General features: G+C 34.4%; 4 protein-coding genes across 4 annotated transcripts; 3 read left to right on the top strand and 1 right to left on the bottom strand.

Annotated features, from left to right (window-relative positions):
• Window positions 1-908: 908 nt before the first annotated feature.
• Window positions 909-2,311, top strand: LOC105949925 (uncharacterized). The gene is made up of 2 exons (XM_012973231.2): window positions 909-1,363; window positions 1,456-2,311. The coding sequence occupies exon 2, from the start codon at window positions 1,571-1,573 to the stop codon at window positions 2,033-2,035; it is 465 nt and encodes a 154-aa protein (XP_012828685.2). The 5' UTR covers window positions 909-1,363; window positions 1,456-1,570; the 3' UTR covers window positions 2,036-2,311.
• A 3,051-nt stretch (window positions 2,312-5,362) lies between these two features.
• Window positions 5,363-7,954, top strand: LOC105950034 (E3 ubiquitin-protein ligase RHF2A). Its single transcript, XM_012973358.2, has 8 exons — window positions 5,363-5,575; window positions 5,943-6,068; window positions 6,188-6,234; window positions 6,723-6,785; window positions 6,896-6,983; window positions 7,079-7,266; window positions 7,345-7,452; window positions 7,544-7,954. The coding sequence occupies exons 1-8, from the start codon at window positions 5,570-5,572 to the stop codon at window positions 7,785-7,787; spliced, it is 870 nt and encodes a 289-aa protein (XP_012828812.2). The 5' UTR covers window positions 5,363-5,569; the 3' UTR covers window positions 7,788-7,954.
• Window positions 7,955-13,054: 5,100 nt separating this feature from the next.
• Window positions 13,055-16,298, top strand: LOC105949990 (fasciclin-like arabinogalactan protein 15). Its single transcript, XM_012973307.2, has 3 exons — window positions 13,055-14,777; window positions 15,783-15,941; window positions 16,053-16,298. Exons 1-2 carry the CDS (start codon window positions 13,445-13,447, stop codon window positions 15,839-15,841), a joined length of 1,392 nt encoding a protein of 463 aa, XP_012828761.2. The 5' UTR covers window positions 13,055-13,444; the 3' UTR covers window positions 15,842-15,941; window positions 16,053-16,298.
• Window positions 16,299-19,231: 2,933 nt separating this feature from the next.
• Window positions 19,232-22,074, bottom strand: LOC105950016 (TPX2 (targeting protein for Xklp2) protein family). The gene is made up of 8 exons (XM_012973338.2): window positions 21,896-22,074; window positions 20,907-21,477; window positions 20,741-20,796; window positions 20,552-20,629; window positions 20,363-20,447; window positions 20,172-20,243; window positions 19,970-20,077; window positions 19,232-19,871 (listed from the first exon to the last, which is right to left on the bottom strand). Exons 2-8 carry the CDS (start codon window positions 21,447-21,449, stop codon window positions 19,491-19,493), a joined length of 1,323 nt encoding a protein of 440 aa, XP_012828792.1. The 5' UTR covers window positions 21,450-21,477; window positions 21,896-22,074; the 3' UTR covers window positions 19,232-19,490.
• Window positions 22,075-22,652: the final 578 nt, after the last annotated feature.

Consider the following 22,652-nt stretch of genomic DNA (forward strand, 5'->3'; position numbering starts at 1 on the left):
TATCTTACAGGTGACTAAAAAACTAAAATTCCGACTTTTGTTGATCCCAATTATTTCAACTTTGTAACAATATTCTGATTTCCAGTCAGTTAAGAATGAAACTTAAATTAAATTTTACTCGTGAAAGAATTAACTTTTTCAAAAGTGCTAATATGAATAGAGTACGTCAAATTTTCACTCTTAGTTATTTTTTACTTTTTTTTCACACAAAAAAAAAAAAAAACACATGTTGTCACTCTAAATGCATTTGATACATTTCTCGTATGTATAATAGCTCGTAAATCATAAATGATACGTAATATATACAACGCTAACCATTTTTATCGAAAGATTTGAAATGAGACTGAATGAGAACAAAAAAATGCAACTACTCCATAGAAATTCATTACAATTCCCAGATGAGTTATTTTTTTATGGAAATAAATGTGAATTTTTATTTCATTTTCATATACAACAATTACATTATATTTTATAATATGTAAGTAGAAGATTATTACATCATTTGATTATTAAATATGGAGGCTAATCCCATTCTACATTTAAAAAATATAAAAATCACAAAACTAAATATTATCCAATCCAGAACGGCTCAATTTGATTACGGCAATAATGTTAGAATATGATTTTATTTTATTTAATTTATATTTTTCTAGTAGTTTGGATTTTGTGTATTTGGTGAGTGTGACACATACAACATAATCTCCAAAAATTATACGAACCAGATTGTGTGCTTATCTACGCTGCCTTCACGTTTACTTGTTCCCTCTACAATTTCATTCACATCATTCAACAATTTCATTTTATTTTCAAATATATTATAGTAATATAATAATAATTTTTTTTTTTTTTTTTTTTTTTTTTTAATAAAAAAAAAATTATTAATAAACAGTCACACTATATATGAATACGTTATCTCATTCATTAGTCCTACCATTTTCCTTGCAATTATTATTTCCTCCAATTTATTGCAATTTTCCATCTCTTTCTCTCTCTAGACCTCTCTCTCTCTAGATTTCTCTCTCTCTCTCTCACACACACACACACACACACACACGTTCATATATTCTGGAACGGGAAATAAAAAGCCGAGCTGAAAAAAAGGTGAGCCGTTGAGCAAAATGAATTGAATTGAATTTGTCAACAATTTTCAGTAGCTCTCCTTGATATTCGGAAGGCACCTTAATTTATCTAAGAAAAAGGAAGCAAAAAAAAAATAATTGAAAAAAAAAAAGATCCCTCCGCACAACCGCCGTGTTACTGTGTGTAGTAGCTCGGCCCGTCGGACTTCCGCCTTCACCTCCGACAATGGCACTTTTTTCGCGCTGCATTATTTTTATCGAAATTCATTGATAATTAATCGCAGGTATGGATGGATCGAGATTTATATATACATATATATTTTTTGTTGTTTTTGAAAATTCGAGGTTTTCAATTTGGGAAATTTCGAAAGTGCAGGCGGCGGAATTTTCTCTAGGGGATTGTGGAGAAGGGGAATTAAGAGGCGGCGGAGGAGGAATTTAATTTGATCGGAATTCGATCGGGGAATTTGATCGGAATTGATCTAATTAAGATGACGAGGCAAATGACGATGCGGTCGCCGGCGTTGGACAGGCGGCAGTCGCCGCTGCTGGAGAGATCCGACTACTCGTCGCGCGGCGGGGCGAGGAATAAGGTGAGGCTGGCGGAGGTGGCCGGGGGGACGGCGGCGGAGTGCGCGGCGGTGTGCTGCTGCTGCCCCTGCGGGCTGGTGAACCTCATCGTTCTGGCGGTGTACAAGTTGCCGGCGGGGCTGTGCAGGAAGGCGCTGAGAAGGAAGCGCCACCGGAGGCTGCTGAAGAAGGGGCTGCTGCCGCAGCGGAAGTGCGGCTGCGACGAGAATGAGTTCCAGATACACCCGGTAACAAGCCCTCTCGCCATGGTTACTGCTCTGGAATCTGTCTCCGACGACAGTGAAGTAATTGAGCTGGAGAAGGAGATGTGGGATAAGTTTTACGGCGCCGGTTTCTGGCGGAGCCCTTCCCAAAGAACTGACTGAAGTCTCAGCTCAGTAAATTAATAAATAAATTGAAAATATTTATATATATTAATTTACATTCTATCACTGCTTATGTTTTTTATTTTTACTGTCTAGTAAAATTGGATTTTACTATTGGCCGCGGTAAAAAAGAAAAGAATTAATTTTCTTTTTTGCCAAGTAAGTATATTTCAAGTTTTTTAATGTACAGAGGATGAGAAAATTATTGTGCTTTGTTTCGTTTCCTTTTCTTTGATAAGGAAAAAGTTTTTTAGTGCAAATATTTTTTTGATATATATATATATATATATCATAAATAATTTGATATGTAATAATATAGATAAGAAATATAACTGAAGGTTCATATATTAATTGTATGCATGTACTTTGGGTCATATGATACTATATTTAGAAAGTAAAATAAAACACATAGTTATAAACATTCCCAAAATAAGCCAATCAAACCCTCGGTGTCTTTTAATCAATGTTTCGAAAATTAGAACGGTTAGTCCGACGGTTTCACCGCGAGCCGGTAGCTAGTCCGGTCCGGTTGAATTCAAATACCCGAAAAATAATAAAACCCGAGTCAGTTGTCTGTGAATCGTGGAAATCCCGGTTCAACCGGTGAGAAAAAATTGTCACATTGAAATGTATTTGGAGATTATTCTAGAACCAGCTAGTATTGCCCTAATATTTTACTCAAATCAATTTCGTATGTGACTTGTGATTTTTGACTTTATGGAGTTCAAGTCTGATTAATAAAAAATTGATGCTTTTGGGGGTCATATGTGTATGTTTCAATTAATGAAATTTGAGCAGAAACAAAAGGAAAATTCCAGACTCTGAGTACTAGACATGTAGACACCATTGAAATAGATGTTATTATCTACGTAGTACGAAAAATTTCAACTTTGTAACGTTTTCGCGTTTCAGATATGTTTCGTGTCCGACACTCAAAGACATCCAGCGTATATCGTATTGAGCCATTTTACAGATTCTGAGAAGTTAAAAACATGTTTGAATAATGAATTTTTAAATATTATTATTGTTTCTCTAGTTACTGATATGATTTAATGATAAACTGCACATTAATAGTTGATAACAAAATTTATTTTGAATATATTTGTACAAAAATATATAAGAAGAATTTATATATAAATAAAAACGTAATATGTTTATATAACATTTATATAAACATACCTCTTATACTTTTAATATTTACACGTTTCTTCCAAATTCTCGTATTCTCATTTTTAATAAAACCTCATGTGCCCGCCTCGCCCCATACCCGTAAAAAAAGAATATATTTCAACATAATTAAGGTTATTTAACGAATTCCTAATATCCGAATTCAAACCTCGAATGAGATCAAAATACAGAGGAAGTAAATTATTGGGAAGATTCACGGCAACAAATTAAAAAGAGTAGTAGGTATGTATTATTTTCAACATAATAAAACTTTGTAACAAGTTTGAACAAATTCATGTGCTCTGTTCAGCTAGTATTATTTTCTCTTCTTTTCAGTAAATTGAAATCGACATTAGTAGGGGAGGAAAGGTGAACGGAATTTCCAAATTCTACTGGTTCGATCCGAAAAATTCCGATTTTGGAACACCTTTTTTCATTAGGATTTTCAATAAATTTCGATGTTTTTGGATTGAAATTGGAATTATATAAAAAAAAATCTTTGAAATTCCGATTCCGATTTAATTTTCGAAATGTTAAAAGTTATTTGATTTTCAAAATTTCGAAATTTCTTTAACTTTTGGAATTGATATGAATTTCTAGATTACAAAAATTTTAGAATTGAAATTGGAATTAGTTTTGTACTTCCGAAAATATTTAAAATCTTTTTGCAAAAAATGAATTTCGATCCGTTTTATCCGACTTTCAGCCCTAAAAACTAAGATCGATGAACTCACAAGAAATCAAGATGGAATACATCTCTCTCTAAATATATATATATATATTTTTTTAAAAAAATTGGTGCTTTGGTAAAAAATAGTTGTCGAGGTAAAAAAAAAAAAAAAAACACTTGCAAAATCAAGTGTTTTTTTTTTGTTTTTTTGTTTTTTATCTGGATAAATGTAGTAAATAGAGTATGATAGTTGAAGGGTAGTACACTTGTACTGCAGGAATTGAAGGGTCAGCATCGCAAGGTTGGGATGATGCGAGCCCAGGTGGTTCAGCAAATGGGTGCATGCAGAGTAGCGGGGCCCCCCCCCCTAATGGTCCCTATTTGTTCCCTTCCTTTCGTACATGTTCCTCTTTTACCCTCCCCACTTCAATTTGTCCTTCTTACCCTTTTTTCCCACACATTTTTCTCTTCTTTTCTTTTTTCAATTTTTTTTCCATATATATTTTTATGATGGTACAATATTTGCACTCTCAAGACCGTTTTCCAAACCCTGCATCCTCAACGCCATAGAGTTCATCGATCAACGGAATTTACGGCCAGTGCAATGAATAAGACAGTAAAAGAAAATACTACAAGAGACAGCGAGAATTCGAGAGAAAATATTAAGTATGTTCTCTCGTTGTCTCTTAATGTAACCGTAGTAGGGTTAATACATTTGCTTTATTTATCTAAAATATGAAAGTTATCTTCAGATCACATTCTCCAACGGTCACGAGATCAGCTCGCCACTTACCGCGCCTCCCCTTCTCATATACACGCGTATTAGAAGCATAAGGCAAGCTCTCAGTCTGTTTGATCATTCACAACCCTTTTAGGCGAGCATTTGGCTCGTCTTGACTCTCGTAAGACATTTAGACGAGCTCTTTATCCATTTTACTCCTTGCAACCCATTGGGCTTTCACTCCGACATACCGAAAAGGTTTGGCTTTCAAATCAAATTCAATGTGTCGATAGGTTTTAAAAGCCAAAAGCCTAATAGTAATATCTAGGACATGTGCTCATAATATAGGTTATTAATCATCTAACATGAAGTATTACTAAATAAAACTATTTCATAAAATAAAATAATTATTTCATGCATAGCAAGATTGTATATAGATTCTGATGGGCCTTACCATGAATTACAATATAGTCCTAATGAAAACTTTTTTTAGCACAAGGGCCAATTAAACCCAAGTTAATTTAATCAAGAAATGAATTTGGGCCCAATCGACATATGTCCAGGGCTGAAAATTGACAAGTTATTTTTGTTCGAATAACATTGGATTAGAAGTTAGAACCAAACCTCAAAGAGGGTAGTATAAGTGAATTTTCAAACTTATGGGTGCTTAGGTGTAATTTGACTAACCTTGGGGGAGGTATGTGTAATTTACCCTAAGAAATTTTGAATGCAACAAAGGGCCATAAAAAAAACAGAAAGCTGAAAACTCGACCTCCATTATTAAACATCTCTCTCTCCCCCCATTTTCTCGCTCCACTTACTTTCTCTCTCTAAATTGTGAGGTTTGCCTGGATGGTGACCTCGATATTAATATTTGTTCTCAGGGAGAAGTTCTCACCGGTCGGAATTTAGGGATTGATGTTCATATTTTCCGATTCTTGACCCATTCTCGTTTCTGGAACTTTTCTCTCCCTTTATGGAGGTAATTTTTTTTTTTTTAAATTTTAATATACATTATGGCGATACGCTTCGTCGATTCAGAATCGTATAGTTTTATTCAATTGAAATTTAAGCTTCATTGATTGTATAAATAGCGCATGAATATCTTCACGTTTTATTTTGATTGTTAGATGAATTTTCGTCGCTCATTTATGAAGTATATTTTGTTGGTTTGTTGATTTAGGATCAAATGTTCTCAATTTTGTTTGTTTTCTATAATTTGATTTAGGATCAAATGTTCTTAATTTAGGGTTGAAGTGAGAATGTGGCGATTTTTTTTTTTTTGTGATAAACTATTAAACAGATTCGCTAAACGTCTTTTTCGTTTTTTGTTTGCGGTTTTATTTCAGGTTCCTGGAATGGATGAGGTCAAGAAGGCAGGTGATGACATGGCATTCTACGGGGGGATTCAGGATCCCTGCGAAGATGCTTGTAGCATATGCCTCGAGGCTTTTTGTGCCAACGATCCTTCGACGGTAAATTGCACAATAGAGTGATTGTTTCGCGTTTTTATATATAATTACTATATGTTATGGTTGGTGCTATCATTTGCTATTGTTGGTGAAAGAAATTCTTACGAATCGTGCCTTTGTAGGTGACAATCTGCAAGCATGAATTCCACCTACACTGTATTCTCGAATGGTATGTACTTGTGTATTATACTGTTTTCTGTATTGTGATTTTCTGACTTGCAATGTAGTAATTGTGCTTCGTATCTATTTAATTCCTTTCAAAATATAACATGGAAGTACAAAATAAACGTCTATCTTTTGCATCTTTGACGGTCTATTCAAATGGTAGTTGCATTCTGTTCAGTAATTTAATCTTCTCGAGTTTTCATTTAAGTGGTCAACTGAATAACACTATTGCCAAGATTACAGGGGAAACTAGTATGAACATAAATTATTGCTCTTATTTTCGAACTTGTTGATGATCAATCATCTAGATTTCCTCGTGCAAAATTGTTGTGTGAGATAATCATATTATCGAAGATTACCTGAGCATTAGCATGATTAGGCTAAGATTTACCGAAGTTGTCTAAAAATTATGTGGAAATCGGTGTTTTCATGTTTGATGAAAACCAGGGTCGAAAAGAAAACTTAATTATCATATATTTGATTTATGATCAGGTGTCAAAGAAGCTCCAACTGTCCAATGTGTTGGCAGTCGATCAGCCTGAAAGATCCTACCAGGTCGATTTTCATTTTTTTTTGCTCCATTGCATTTGCTTCTTAAAGACTATAAACAAATAATAATTTTTTTCTGGTATTTCTGATAACAAAATTCGTTGTGTAATTGCCAGTCAAGAATTGCTCGAGGCCGTTGAACGGGAGAGACGTATTAGGTTCACTCCATCAAGAAATGCGACAGTGTTTCATCAAGTGCAGCATGTCAGTGTGCAGTATTATTTACCGTTCAACAAAAATTATCTATTTATTTTTACCGTACGAAAAAAGTATATTCACGAGTTTTCTTGTAATTGCAGTTACCGGTGGGATTAAATGATTCCGAACTCGAGGACCGTATTATACAACATTTAGTAGCTGCTGCTTCGATGGGGAGGAGCCACCACCACATTTCTAGAAGGGATCCATCACTTCGACTTTCGTCGTCTTCTATGCAAACCAATCAAGTTTCAACTTCATCATCTATTTCTTCGGTTAATGATGATAGGTACTTCTATTATTACAACATACATTCTCGCTTAATCAATTAATTGATAAACAAATTCTTCTATTATCCAATTTTTAGAGGTCACGCGAGCGAATCTTCCACGCCATATTTCGACAGTGCAGGGCCTTCCGATTTTCAGTCTTTTTCAGACACTTGGAGATCTCGATTCAATACAATTTCAATGAGGTAATAATGACTTTTGCTGATGAGATGTTTTTTTTTTGTGGGTTTCTTGAATTGTAAAATGCTTACGTGTATATGTTTAACCATGATTAAGATACAAAGACTCGATCTCGAATAGTACGAGGGGATGGAAGGAGAGGCTGTTTTCTAGAAGCTCCTCGGTGGCGGATATTGGTTCTGAAGTTAAGAGAGAAATAGATGCTGGCATTGCTACTGTATCTCGGATGATTGAGCGCCTCGAAACTCGGGATAATATTAATGGATCTGGTCGAAACAATCCCAATGAAACATCATCAAATGGCAGTAATGTTTCTTCCTTTGGTGCAAGTTCAAATTGAAGATGTCGAGTTATAACATGCTGACGATCGACTATCGAGACCTATGAGGAAGCTAGTTTTTTGACACTAAAAATTAAAGCAGAGAAATATAAGATTAATGGAACAATTATGGGAAAATCTTGCTTTCTTATAGTTCATATATATATCTTAAATCTTCTTATAGCTTATATATCTATATCTGCCTCTATATTTTGGCCTCGTTCAGTTGCCACTATTAAGTTCGACTAAATTTGCAAATAGTAACTAAGAAAAGTTATTTTATCCATAAAGTACTTAAATGAAGATACAATGATTGTTAAATCAAGATGTCATTGAAATATTACGTTTAATACTAGATTTTAATAATTCTAAACATTAAATCTAATACAATGTTAGTAGGAGTCAATTCAATTCAACAATAATTCAAATTAGTTCGACATATTGTAAATAATGAAGCCTTTGTCTATAAACAAACATGGGAGCGTATCAGCGGATGGAAATAGTTCGATACACGAATAAAAAGCTCAAGTTAACTCAAGATAATAATACGGCCTCATGAGCTACCTACTTCGTCAGTGTCATGGCTAACCGTAAACCATCATTTCGATTAATTGTTACTGTCTATGACCTTACGAGCTGTCTACTTGCCAATGGCAGGACAAGCCGTTAACCATCACTTATTCTAATCATTGAGCCGCCCACTGCCTCAAGAGTTGCCTACTTGTCAGTGGGATGCAATCACAATTTCTACTGATCGTTGCACAACTCACCCTCTCACGAGCTCCCAATTTCTCTATGACTTTGTAAAATCGCCAAGTTACTTCCATGATGAACTGTCAAATCAACTAACCAAATCACAAATTTTCAAAACATGACTATACATACTAAGTGCTCACCATTAATTTCCGCCACTACATGATCGAGAGTGGGGGACTTATGGTTGGCCCACGTCCAAATGCCTATATCGACAAGTCCATAGAGGCACACAAATTTACTCAGGATAATAGTATAAGTCTAAGTTGGCTAAGACCCGAGTTGATCATAATCTAGATAATCAGGCACAAATTGACCCATGTTATGGGACGAAACTGTCACAATCAAAGATACAAAACTCATAACTTCCGGTGTCCTAATAACTTTTTGTGATGCAGGTAGTGTCTACACGAGGAATCAAGACTTGCGAGGGAGGAATTGAAAAAACGTAACGTGGACTCGTACCACGTCAACTAAAACATTTATTTTCCATCCATGAAATCGTGGGGTTCCAAGACATTTAAGTGAAATATGGTAGAATGACATTTAAGAAAAAAAAATATAATGAATCATGGAAATTTATTAGACCCTAAAAACTTAGCTAGACAAATTTTGAACATTGAAATAATCTCGTGAAATGTGAGTGTCACTGAGTTTATAATATGGACCCCATTTGCCTTAAAATAATAACAGAAAACACATTCGGCTGCCGCCTGCCGACAATCTATTTGATGGACCGTACGTTGTAGTTGTAGTTTTAGTTTTAGTGAGTTTGAAAATTGGGATTAATTAAATATTGACTGTCTGGAGGTCAAATAATTTGCATAACCGACACCTTAATATTTTGCACTTCGCAATTTAGAGAATGTATTTGCTTAATCAACTTTGGCTTGCGTTTGGTCAAATGTTTATGAAATCGAAGCAAGAAGTAAAATGGGCCGAGAGCTTGTCTAAGTGGATTTCGAGAGTCAAGACGGGCCAAAATCTCGATATAAAGTGGAAGCCTGAAAAAAAATACGAGCCAAGTTTGACCCAATAGTAATGAGTTACGATGACGTATGGGTTTGAGTCAACCAAACTCGACTCACATAGCCTGATTGACAACCCTAATTTCATGTAATTTAGGATAGGAGTGTGTTAAAATTATGGCCGGTTATTTATAAATACGGGTTTCTGTGATGCCAATAAAAAAGAAAAAAAAAAGAAAAAGAAATAGAGAACATAAATTAGAAATATCTCTCAACAGCTGCATAAATTCTTGGATTCCAATTATAATTAGGTACGAATGGAGTAGCAACTACCTCAATAAATAGTTAGAAATGTCTCATAAATACATCTTAAAATTGAGAATATAAAAAAAAAAAAAAAATCCAAGAATTGGACATGAATATGATGACGAGGCCCACAGGCCACATCTATCACCCTCTTTAGTCTTTAGCCACCGACAAAAGCAATTTTCACCTTAGGACTGCATTTCTCTCGTTAATCACAATTTAATCATTCACAAATCCTAAACTCATGACTCAACAACCACTGATTTTTTGTTTTATTTGATTCCTTAATCAATCATCTCCGATGATTAAATTATATTTATATGTATAATTTTTTGTTTTATTTGATTCCTTAATCAATCATCTCCCACAATTAAATTATATTTATATGAATATTATTTTGGGTAAATTCCGCTTCACCCCATTGTACTGTGCCCAAGAACCACTTTACCCCTTGTACTCTTAATTTCGTCAATTTATTCCCTTGTACTTGTACAATTTCCCAATACAACCCTCTTCGTCAACTTTTTTCGATTTTGACTCTGACGCCATTTGGTCAAGAGTCAAAATATTGACGTAAATATTGAGTTTTTTCGATTTTGACTCTCGAGATTAGAAAAGAGAAAGTTTCACATATTCATATATTTTTTTCTTTGCACTAGGTGGAATCGATCAAATTTTGGGTCTTGATTTTTACTAAGTTAGGTATTCAGTTTGGGGATATCTTGGAAGGGGAAGTGGTGGGAGAAGAAGAAATGACAATATTGACGGAGGAGAAACGACGCGTTATAGACAGTGGCAATTTTGTAATTTACAGAGTTGACCAAACGGCGTCAAAGGTCAAAATTGACAAAAGTTGAAGGAAAGGGCTATATTGGGAAATTGTACAAGTACAAGGGGATAAATCGATAAAATTGAGAGTACGAGGGGTAAAGTGATTCACAGGGAGAGTACGAGAGGGTAAAATGGAATTTACCCTATTATTTTTCATTGAGTATGGCTAGCATTTCTACCAACTTTTTTAATATGAAAAATATATAAGAACAAATTCTGCAGCAGGTGACCTAACGATTGAAATAAGTGAATTTGTGTTAATTGACCAAAATTCGAATTCTCGTACCAATGGTTGCTAGATTAAACTTGTCTCACATGATTAGCCTAGTGTGATATACGTCTCTCATATAGTTTGCTGACTATTATTACGAGAGTACAGTTTTACGAGTTCTTTCATTAAAAAACTAAAAAAAATCTAGGGCCAATAACCTAACCCCATAAATACTTTCCCCCATTTTTTTTTTTTGTGTGTTCGCCATAAATACTTTTCCCCTTCTTTTTTCTTTTGTTTCGAGTTCTGGGCTTATTTCGTGCAGTATTTATTGGAGTATTTCATTAAAGATCATATTAATTTTTTGGTGATGATGTTATTCGAATAAATTGTATGTCCCAAATCAAATAATAATATTATTTAATATATAGTAATATTTAGTTTTTTTCGACGTGTTATTATGTACTCCCTCTGTCCCATATTATATGTCTTTTTAGAGAGTTTTTCTTGTCCCAAATTATTTGTCATTTTAGATTTTCAATGCATCATTAATTGCACTATTTTCAATTTTACCCTTTATAACTCCTAATTAGTTAGTTGTAAAACAATTAATGTCAAGGATATATTAGTATTTTCCTATGTTTTTTACTATAATCTATACCCAATTATTGATTTTCTTAATATGTGTGAAACAACACAAAACGTCATTTAAATTAGGACTGAGGGAGTATATAATAAGTAGGAGCAATTATAATGAATGAGATGACAATTTCTTTTTCCAGTTTGGAGAGCTGTCACTAATTGAGCATTGAGGTGTGGATTGTGAAAGGAACCAAACACATTGTTCACGCGCTCCACGCGATTAGAAAGGAACGTGTATTTATTCGTAGCTTGGCTTCGAAACATGGCACTGATTCACATTTTCAGGCAATTAACAGCTCGCCGTCCTGCTGTATCGGCTCGGCTCAAGTTCTTGAGCCATTCCATTTAAGCAAATATTATCTATGAATATTTTTTAAATATTTAATTTTAACAATACACGGAGTAGAGTACCACCACCACCAAGCGCAGCGCCGCGTGGTCCTACTTCCAGCCTGTACCAGTACATTTCCTACTTTACCCTTGGGAATCTGTTCTTGTGACATTTTCCCCCCTTTAATTAAATTTGTTAAATACCATATTATTTTGTCGAGCTTAAAATAACTCAATGTGCTATGCATGATGCATATATATAAAATATTTAATTATTTATTTATATTAAGGTATGAGTTTAGCACTACAAAAACTATGGGTAATTTGATATTGCATTTCACCAATAAATAAACATTATATTATATATGTGAAACCATGAATTAATAGGAGGACCACTTTTAGGTGTAGAGGACCTACGCAAAATAAAAAAGAATTGGGGCCTTGTGTTGTAATTTTCTTTATTTCATGTAAAATTACTTTTTTTGGGCTTTCAATTGGAGTTTTATTAATTAAATCTCTAGATCCTAGTTCTTCTAATATATTTTTATGCATATAAAATGGACAATTCAATTAATTTGTTTAATCACATGATCAGCTGGAAAACACCTCGATCAGATGGATCCCTTCATTGGATGAGTACCCGTTCGATTTTCAAGAGTGGGGCCAAGTTACTAAGAAAAGGAAGCCAAACTAATGTCGGAGTTAGCACTCTGACGATCAAATCAGTAGGAATTGATAGGCATTTTGACGATGGATCCCATTGCCATCCTTACCAGCTTAATAATTATTGTAAATTAATTTAACTAATATTTATATTTTTGGAACTCCTAAAAGTAATGTTCATACAAGCATTTAAGAAACCATGTATCATAATATATAAACTCACTAATACACTTGACACTTAACAAAACTTCATTAAAATCAAGTAAAAAATGTCGAAGGGGATAATAAAGGCGAAATCTCTCGCCCCCGTCCCTTGACCCGTTAAGTATTTGATGGAGAAATGTAAATTCGAACTTCTTTGCAAAAAACGTCTAAGTCCTTAAAATTTACCTAATAATATATTTATGGATAAATTATCTCCTGCAATTTGTAGAATTTTTACATTAAATCCCGTTTATAGAGGAGTGGATATAAAAAAATTTACAAACTGCAAGAGGCTCGATGTAATTTCTCAAAATAATGGTTTTTTTTTTTTGTTATTACATTTTACTTGGGTAGGTGTTTGTAATTTATTCTATATTTATTAGAGTCAGTGAGGAATAAAATAAAATAAAATAAAAAGTACCTCGTAATTTTGCCCTAATGCAGTTAGTCAACGCCCCAAACTAGGCTCCCTTGTCCGAGTCTCGACTCTCCACTACACAAAACAAACACACATAATAAAAAAAGAAAAAAAGAAAAAGGGAGAGTGTGAAATACCAAAAATAGCCCTTACTACTCTTTCACCCTACTTTTAAAGCTCCACCAAACAAACAAAACACATTCCCACTACCCAAAGCAAAGCAACTCCACATTTCCCCCCTCACACAACAAACCCCCAAACTAGAGAGAGAAACCAACACCAAACAACATTTAGAGAGAGAGAGAGAGAGTTATAGAGAGAGAAACTCCCCCACCACAAGTCATCAAACGCCATGGATTCTCAGATCTATGGCGTCGTCCTCTTCCTCACCTTTCTCGCAGTCTCCTCCACTTCTGCAATGCCGGATAATTCATCCACCGCTAATCCGACGGCTCAGATTAACTCCAACTCAGTCCTCGTGGCCCTTCTGGATTCTCACTACACCGAGCTGTCGGAGCTGGTGGAGAAAGCCCTATTGCTCCAAACCCTAGAACAAGCCGTCACCCGCCACAATATCACCATCTTCGCTCCGAGGAATGAGGCTTTGGAGAGGGATTTGGACCCTGAATTCAAGCTTTTTTTGCTGGAGCCGCGGAATCTCAAGTCACTCCAAAATCTGCTGCTGTTCCACATGATTCCCTCTCGCATTGAGTCCAATCACTGGCCGGCGCCGCCGTTGGAGGCGGCGTCGGCGGTGGTGAAGAAGAAGAAGTCCGTCTTCCACGCCAGCCTCTGCCGCGACGCAAACGGCGAGAGGATTCAACTGATTGTACAGAAGAACGGAGATAAGGCCGTGAGCACCGCCAGGGTTATCAAATCCGACGACATCGTCCGCCCCGATGGCGTCATCCACGGCATTGAACGGCTGCTCATCCCCAAATCCGTCCAGCAGGATTTCAACGCCAGGCGGAGCCTCGCCGCCACCTCCGCCGTCATCCCGGAGGGCGCGCCGGAAGTCGACCCCAGGACCCACAGGCTGAAGAAGCCCGCCCCTCCGGTCTCCGTCGGCGCGCCGCCTGTTCTCCCCATCTACGACGCGATGTCGCCGGGCCCATCCCTCGCTCCGGCACCGGCTCCAGGTCCCGGCGGGCCCCACCACCACTTCGACGGCGAGAGTCAGGTGAAGGACTTCATCCAAACCCTCCTGCATTACGGCGGGTACAACGAAATGGCGGATATCCTGGTGAATCTGACGTCATTGGCTTCTGAGATGGGGAGATTAGTTTCCGAGGGCTACGTTCTGACCGTGTTGGCCCCGAACGACGAAGCCATGGCGAAGCTGACTACGGACCAGCTGAGCGAACCAGGTGCGCCAGAGCGAATCATGTACTACCATATGATCCCGGAGTACCAGACGGAGGAGAGTATGTACAACTCCGTGAGGAGATTCGGGAAGGTGAAATACGATACGCTGAGATTGCCGTACAAGGTTGTGGCGGAGGAGGCCGATGGGTCGGTCAAATTCGGGCAGGGCGAAGGATCCGCTTATCTATTTGACCCGGATATCTACACCGACGGGAGAATCTCTGTTCAGGGGATTGACGGTGTTCTGTTTCCGCCGGAGGAAACTACCGCCGCCCCCAAACCTGCACCTTCTGCCAAGATTGCTTCAAAGCCAAGAAGAGGTATCTTCTTTTAATTAGCCAATTTATTTAATTAATTAATCCCTTAAATTTTTTTTAAATATTTTTTTGGTATGATTTTATTGTTGAACATTTCTTGATATACAATCTGAATTTCGAGTATAGAATATTGTTTTCCGGGTGTGGCCGGAAATTGTGATAATGCTGTAGTTTCTTTGGCCGGAATATATGTTGGCGGTGGGAATCTTAGTTAGTTGCCGGTGGAAGTAATTTGGTTTTATTTTGTTGCAATTGAATATTTGTTGGTGATGATAATAATGTATATAGTCAATTGAAGTAATTGCTTTAGGTGTTACAGCTGCAACTCTTTTGTCTCTTTGCTTTCATCTTTTTCTTAATTTAAGGTCTTCTATATATACATATATATCTTTATATATGTATATCGAGCTTGTTCTATGCTACACTCGATGAATTTGTTTGAGTTATATTTTATCACACGCTTAAAACATAAAAAAAATCGACTCGGTGAATTTCGTCTATCAAGATCATATGTATCCAGACAGTAGATTGAGTTAACAACATTAAGTTATCTTGATTAATACTTCGATTATTGTGCGTTACATGTTAATTAAATGTATTAAGGAAGTGATTAGGCAGGGTGTTATAATCACATTTCACTTTCATTTATTTCTTTATATCACTAAATTAGGTAAATAAATGAGTTTTAGCAGTGACTATTATTAGAGGATGGAATCTGGTGTAGCAAGTAACACGATAACAACTTCTTTTTTTCTGATTGAGTTAACTCAGAATTATTCCAGCCTATTATCATCATCCCACATGCCAGCTGTGTGTGGATCATGATTTCATAATAATTCTTGATTCTAATCTTCATTGCTTTACACCAGCCTGTGTGTGTTGTTGACTTGTACTGCAAGTGTTCTTTTTTTTTTTTTTTTTCTTTCTACTTTTGTGTGATTATATTCTTAATTTAATTATGTTTTAATTGTGAAAAAAAAAATATTGAAGTTAATTAATTTGGTGCAGGGAAATTGTTGGAAATGGCTTGCACGATGCTTGGGGCTGTTGGAAGTAGCTGTCATTAAAAATTTCCCACCTTTCCAAAAAAAAAAAAAAATTTAAAAAAATAAAATATTTTTAGAAATGAATAAATGAAGGGGCAGAAACACAAAGATGCACAAAAGGGTGAGCAATAAACAATTTATTTTTTATTTTGATGTGATTTAATTTGAGAGATTATTATTTTAATTTATTTGCTAACAAATTTTATTTTTTATTTTTTTATTATTAAAAAAGTTGTTTAGGATGAGCATGTGGAAGACAAACATAAAGGGGTGGAGATAGTTGCGTCTGTCCCTCAACACCCCCAACAAGAGAGTTTTTTATTTTTATTTTTTTAATTTTTATTTTTGATTTTGTTTTTTATTTGTTATTTTGCTATAAATACTGTAATTACATATCAATTTATTTTATTTGTATGTAAGTTTGTTCCACCGACAGTGTATTTTTCACAAAACAAAAATATACAGTCCTTTTGAGGAATATATATATATATATATATATATATATATATATATATATATATATTGGTACCACTAGACTACTAGTGGGTTGATGAATGATAGCTGAGTTTTGCCTTTTGCCTCCAATTCTTGTGACTCAATTTTAACTTTTGCTCTTCTTTTTAGTCTACATTTATTTTTGACGTATGCATTAGTTTCACATATTTTATTTTTAGGCTATACGAGCACCCTTGAGGTAATGTTAAATTACGAAAAATCTCTCATATTTTAGTAATTATAACTACCTTTCAACTATTAATCTTTTTACATGTCTATCATTGTGGTGTTATATTTAGTGGAATCTTTTAGAGTGCGTTTGGATGGAGTGATTTGATTTGGGGAAGGAATTTGAAATGACTCCAATTTGGAGTCATTTGAAATCCACCTCAATTGCTCAAAAAACAACTAAAAAGAATGGGTGTGGATTTGAAATTCATCCCCAAATCCCTCAATTCAAACAAGTCCAAGGGATTTGTTATTATGGATTTGAAATCTCTCCTCGAAATCCCTCTATCTAAATACAACCTTAGATTATGTGAAATATTCTCCAATTTATACTTGTGTTGTGCAAATACGTAGTTTATAATGCACCACAATTTGATATTTACAAGTCAATAGACATATCTTATGATCCTTTTATTTCAAAATATGAAGCTCGAATATGATAGAATCGGTACAAATTAGAAAACATTTCACAATATCTAAAAAATTATGTTCAATTTGACACCATAAGGGTAAGAAGACTCATTGTTGGGGGTAGTTGTAATTGTCAAAATATGAGGATTTTTTTTTCTTGTAATTTTGACGGTAATTTACCAATTCTATATATATATATATATATATATATATATATATATATATATATATATATATATATATATATATATATGTGTGTGTGTGTGTGTGTGTGTGTGTGGGGATGTAAGACCAAATTTACTTATTAAATATATTTATGAAACTTTATATTTGATTCACAAGAAAAAGAAAATTCAGTCATTCAAAGTACATTGATTAAACCTATATTGTCTTTCAATATTTCTCAATGTATATTCAAGACATTCAGAGTGGAGTTCTTGAACCATATAACATTTTCATTATATCTATAATTTATTAATACAAATAAATTACAAACCATTTAATATTGGGTAAATTACAAACACCCCCCTGAGGTATGGTCAAATTACAAAATCCCCCCTCTTGTTTGGATAATTACATCTACCCCTCAACTATGATTTTTTCTTACACCTCCACCGTTATGTTGCCAAATTCAACATAATCATCTAGATTCCGTGGAATGTGCTCTAGTTTATACTCGCTTTGTGTAAAAATACAGTTTTCGATGCACCACAAACTGATATGTACAAGCAAAAAAACACATATTATGATCATCTTGCTTCATAATGTAGAGTTCGAATGGGATAAAACGGATAAAAAAGTGATAATATTACATATAATCTCGAAGATTCCACTAAATTTGAGGAGTCGAGAGGGTGGTTGTAATTATCCAAACAAGAGGGGTGTTTTTGTAATTTGACCATACCTCAGGGGGTGTTTGTAATTTACCCTTTAATATTTGACGTCTATGTTTGGCCTACTACTTAAATTAATGGATATTAGATTGCAACACGTTTCCTATGAGCTTTTTAGTAAAGTCTATTTTATGACTTTTAAATGTTTAACATATTCCTTTTGTAACTAGCAATTAAACTCACATGTTAAGGGTAAATTAGTAATTTAATCAGGGGTAGATCGAATATAATTTTCATCACTGGTTCTCAGTCGTCTTTACAAAATCAAAAGAGGGACGTATCATTGTCAATTATCGGGTGTGTGTCTATAATATTTTCTTATTTATGCCGGCATCTTTTTTTGTTTTTATTCCTTTTCTTTTTACATAATAATATTTATAAAAATAGTATTTAATTGACCGGCATATCAATTTTTTTAAACCTAATGTGGAATCTTTTTTCTTTTTTATTTTTTATTTTGTAAAAAAAAAATTACGACTAATTAGGTGAGATAACTTTATTTAATCTTATAAATTACAAGTACGAAATATATACTTACTTCTAGCAAGTTAGTAGCTATATATTTATAAAGTGAATTAGATAATTTATTTAATGATCACAAGTATAATGATTAATCACATCACCAAAGAGAAAAGTGAGCTGTTTCACATGGAATTATTTAGTTTGTGGGGACTTAAATCCATTGACTTTATTGATCTATTCGAAAAAGTCAAAAATTTCATTAACAACCAAAATTTTGTAACTCCAATTTTTTTCCATGTGCCGCCAAATTGGGTTTTGTTATGGGTGCAATTTAATAATATTCCAGGGTCAATATGGTCATTTCATAATAATACGAAATGGAAATATTATTTTCTGGAATTGAAAATTAAAATTTAAGAAGTAAAATTCTAATAATATAGACTAAAAGATGACAATGAATTCACCTTTATGTTTGTTTAGTAAGTTGTTGGGGAATACGATGCTACACCCGGTGATTTTCACCGGGTGGCTCTTTTCTTGACATGTGTCCTTTTTTATTTATTTTATAATTATATTTCTAAAACCCATTGGGCCATATTTGAACCCGTAGTGGAAATTTTATTAATTTGGGTGCCTGGTTATATTCACCAGGTGTAGCATAGAATTTCCCTTGTTTTACTATGATTTTAATTAAAATATTATTTTATGATATGATCAATAAATATAGGGCATAAATATAATACTAAATTACTAATCATATGAATCCATTGAATTGAATTTTATGTAGTGAAGTATTATAAATAATTAAATAACTTTAAAAAGGTGAAATGCTAGTAAATTTGGAAATAAATAGTCGAATCTCGATTTATTTTGAGCTAAACTCGATTACTAAATTAAATCTAGTTCAAAATAAAACTTATCAAACTCGGTAAAAATCGACACAAACTTCAATAATTACGCATTCAACTCAACTTCCTTCGCGATACTCTTTGAACTATAATACACAAAAAAAAAGGAACCAAAAAAAATAAAAATTACATGTCGACTTAAACACAAACGAATTTATACGTCAAACTTCAACAAATTTTCCCTTTATAACATACACGAACCGTATTCACAAACAAGATGGAGTTTTCCGTAAGCAAAGACCATAACTTCAATATATATATATATATAATTATTCATCCTTCGACGGCCACATTTGCATGCATCGCCTCAGAGTTTAGCAAACCGACGCGCGATCCATTAGTGTTAGAAGAAGCTTGATCTACCGCTTCTATCTGATCCTCGATTTCCGGGACACAACGCGGGCGATCCTGGATTTCTTCTTCATTGCTGTGTTCACAAGTTTGTTTGGTTAATTTGCCCTCTGTTTGGACAATCTTCGCTTTTCGAGCAGTGGAGGATTCTCGAGTTTGAGATTTGGACAACGCGCTCTTGCTTGTTTTCTTATTGTCCTTGTCGCCGTTTATCTTCGGACTAACACAAAATCCACCGTTTTCTGACGACGGAGCACCTTTGTTCCTTCCGAGCTTAGGCGATATCGGACGTGTAGTCGGTATCTATTCAACACAAACGAGAAAGAAACAACAACTTAATAAACCACTTGGTAATGATTTCGACATGTCAAAGGTTGTAAGAAACGTTAGGACAAGGTTACCTTCTTGAGTTCGACTTTCAGAGGGGGTTCTTTGTAGAAACTCGGCATAGGTGCAGCTTTAAACGTCAAGCTCTTTCTCAGCTGCTTTATCTCCGCCTCTTGACTTTCCTATTAATCAAATCCCGAAAAAAAAAATATTATGATTAAAAAAAACGAGCGATCGAGAAACCGAAACTATAATATTTAATCTAAAAACAAAAACCTTCGATTTGGCTTGCAAAGTAGTCTTCTCCTCTTCCTTGGCTTGTATTTTCTCTTCTATCTTCGAAAAGAACTGACCATTAAAAACGAAATATCAGTCGTGGTATTGTGACACGTTTATTTAATGCGACGAAATTAGAGAAAAAATATATAGCATCGTAAAATATTTAGTTCGATTAGGAGATTGTTTACCTCTTTACGTTTTTCGGCACGTTCTTGCAACCTGAATGAGAAGGCTGCTACGTTAAGCCTCTCCTGTGTTCTAGGAGTTAGTGTTCTGTTTTTTTGAAGTACAAACAGACAAATTACGTTCGACAGAAATCCCGATTAATGTGAATAAATTGAAATTCAAAAAAAATGAAAAAAATGAAAATGTAGTACGATGAAGTAGTGGAACGAGTATCGTCCTCCTGAACAGGGACATCGTTATTGCTAGTCTCCGATTTTTTCTCAACCGATCTGCGTTTTATAAACTAAATGATCAAAGAGTACATTGTGAAAATACGAATGCTTTCGATTAAACTAACGAGTTTATATAATTAATATATCAAATAAACAATGCTAACTTACACATCAGTTGTAGTGTTTTTCGCAGATGGTTGATTAGAAGACACATGTTTTCGAGCCTGAATCACAAAGCCGATTTTTTTTTTTAAATAAATACTTTAATAATCATACAATCGAAACACACATGCAAACAAAGATCGAAGTAGAGGCAAAAAGGGAGATATTTTACCACAACAGATTTACGAAGGCTAGGCAAAGATGATAAAGTCGAGCGTCTATTGCCGCCCTTAATATTCACATTCGAACCTTTGGACACATCTTTAGCACCGTTTTTGAGGGGCGTAACCGGAAACTCGTCGATTGTTCGTTTCATTACATCGGAATGACGCCCTCTTGCGGGGAAAGAGAGACTCTGCGACAAGCTCAGCTTCGTGCTGCGGCCAAACACAACCGATCCTTTCGAATCGGATTGATTCTTGCCCAACAATTTACTGTTTTTCGTGGTGGAATTCTTTTTACCCTCGTTAGACGATTTGTTGCTCTTCGATAAAGATGCGGGTAATTCGACTTCTGGCTGGGATATTGATGAAGAACTAAGGGCCTCATTGTCTTTTATTACATCTTTTTTGAAGACTTCATTTTTACAAGGAAATGAGTCATCACTGGTAATGAAATTTTCCTTGTTTAGATCCAGACAAGAATTAGAGATTTCTTCAGTGTTGGAATTCTCAAGAACAACTCTTTTTTCATGCTCCCCATTTTCTACCTCCATTCCACAAACAAAAGATTATATTCCCTCCCTGTAATAAATCATTCATTCAGGCAAAGATAAAAAAAGACAAAATACTGTAATAAAAAAAATTAAAAAAGCAAAAAAATCATAATTTTTCAAATAAATGCAAGAAATATGCAAATATTGGCACAACTAAAAAAACCCAGAAAGCAGTTTCTTCAAATTGTTAATTAACTCAGAGATCATTCAATTTCTGCAAGTTAAAGAATCCATTTTTATTTTTTCAATTTCAGATGAGAAGAAGATGGGGGAGATAGATCTACTGTGGAAGATTTGAGACAAAAGTCAAGGAAGAACAACAGTGACAAAACGATCATAGAAATTATTTATTTATTTATTTAAAAAGATAATAAAAACAAAAAGAAAAAGATGAGTTCTTGCAGCACCAAAAAAAAAAAAAAAAAAGAGTAGTGTATGAATATTACCTTGTTGAATAATGCTCAAAAGGGGGTGTGGGATTTTTTATGATGGATTGGTTTGAGTTTTGAAAGCTGCTTTCTTCTTTCTATAAAAGGTGGTGTCCTCTGTGTGTGTTCGACAGTACTATGATGAGGGAGGGGAGTTGTCTCTGTCTTTCTTGGATTATTTATTTATTTATTTAATTAATTAAAAATGAAGAAAAATGGATAGGTTTTAGATTTCATGCCGATTTTGAATTTTACTAAACTGCCACTCCTAGTTAACCTCTATCTTCAACCAACTACCCCATAACCTCAACTCCCCTTTTTTTTTTTTACCAGGATTATTGAAAAAGAAAAAAGGTATGTAGCACAAAACTTCAACTGCTTAATGTTTTCGTGTTTCGGTTACTTATTGTGTGCAATTCGAGGATACATATCGGAGACCTTATGGGTTATTTTGAAATTTCTGAAAAGTTAGAAATATGTTTGAATATCGAGTTTTTAAATATTTTTGTTGCTTTTCTAGTTAATTACATGATTTTAGTGATCAATTGCAAATTGATAGTTGATAATAATATTTATGTTGAATATATTTGTATGAATATATATAAAAAAGAAAAAGAAAAATTATATATAAATAAATTTATATTTGTTTATATAACATATTTATAAATTTACCCCTAGAATACTTGTACATTTCCCCCAAGTTTCCGTATCCCGTCTAGCCGTTTCCATATCCATGCTACATAGAGAAAAAAAAAAATTTTTAAAACATTTTTTA

Source organism: Erythranthe guttata, chromosome 10, assembly GCF_056151865.1.
Source record: "Erythranthe guttata isolate IM_541 chromosome 10, IM_541, whole genome shotgun sequence".
In the NCBI taxonomy this organism is placed as follows: domain Eukaryota; kingdom Viridiplantae; phylum Streptophyta; class Magnoliopsida; order Lamiales; family Phrymaceae; genus Erythranthe; species Erythranthe guttata.

Coding starts and splice junctions, on each gene's coding strand:
- LOC105949925 (XM_012973231.2), top strand. CDS start 1,571: ATGACGAGGCAAATGACGATGCGGTCGCCGGCGTTGGACAGGCGGCAG.
- LOC105949990 (XM_012973307.2), top strand. CDS start 13,445: ATGGATTCTCAGATCTATGGCGTCGTCCTCTTCCTCACCTTTCTCGCA. Junction 14,778..15,782: donor TGCTTCAAAGCCAAGAAGAG/GTATCTTCTTTT, acceptor AATTTGGTGCAG/GGAAATTGTTGGAAATGGCT.
- LOC105950016 (XM_012973338.2), bottom strand. CDS start 21,449: ATGGAGGTAGAAAATGGGGAGCATGAAAAAAGAGTTGTTCTTGAGAAT. Junction 20,797..20,906: donor GCCTTCGTAAATCTGTTGTG/GTAAAATATCTC, acceptor TTTGTGATTCAG/GCTCGAAAACATGTGTCTTC. Junction 20,244..20,362: donor GTGCCGAAAAACGTAAAGAG/GTAAACAATCTC, acceptor TTTAATGGTCAG/TTCTTTTCGAAGATAGAAGA.
- LOC105950034 (XM_012973358.2), top strand. Junction 6,984..7,078: donor TGTTTCATCAAGTGCAGCAT/GTCAGTGTGCAG, acceptor TTGTAATTGCAG/TTACCGGTGGGATTAAATGA. Junction 7,453..7,543: donor TTCAATACAATTTCAATGAG/GTAATAATGACT, acceptor ACCATGATTAAG/ATACAAAGACTCGATCTCGA.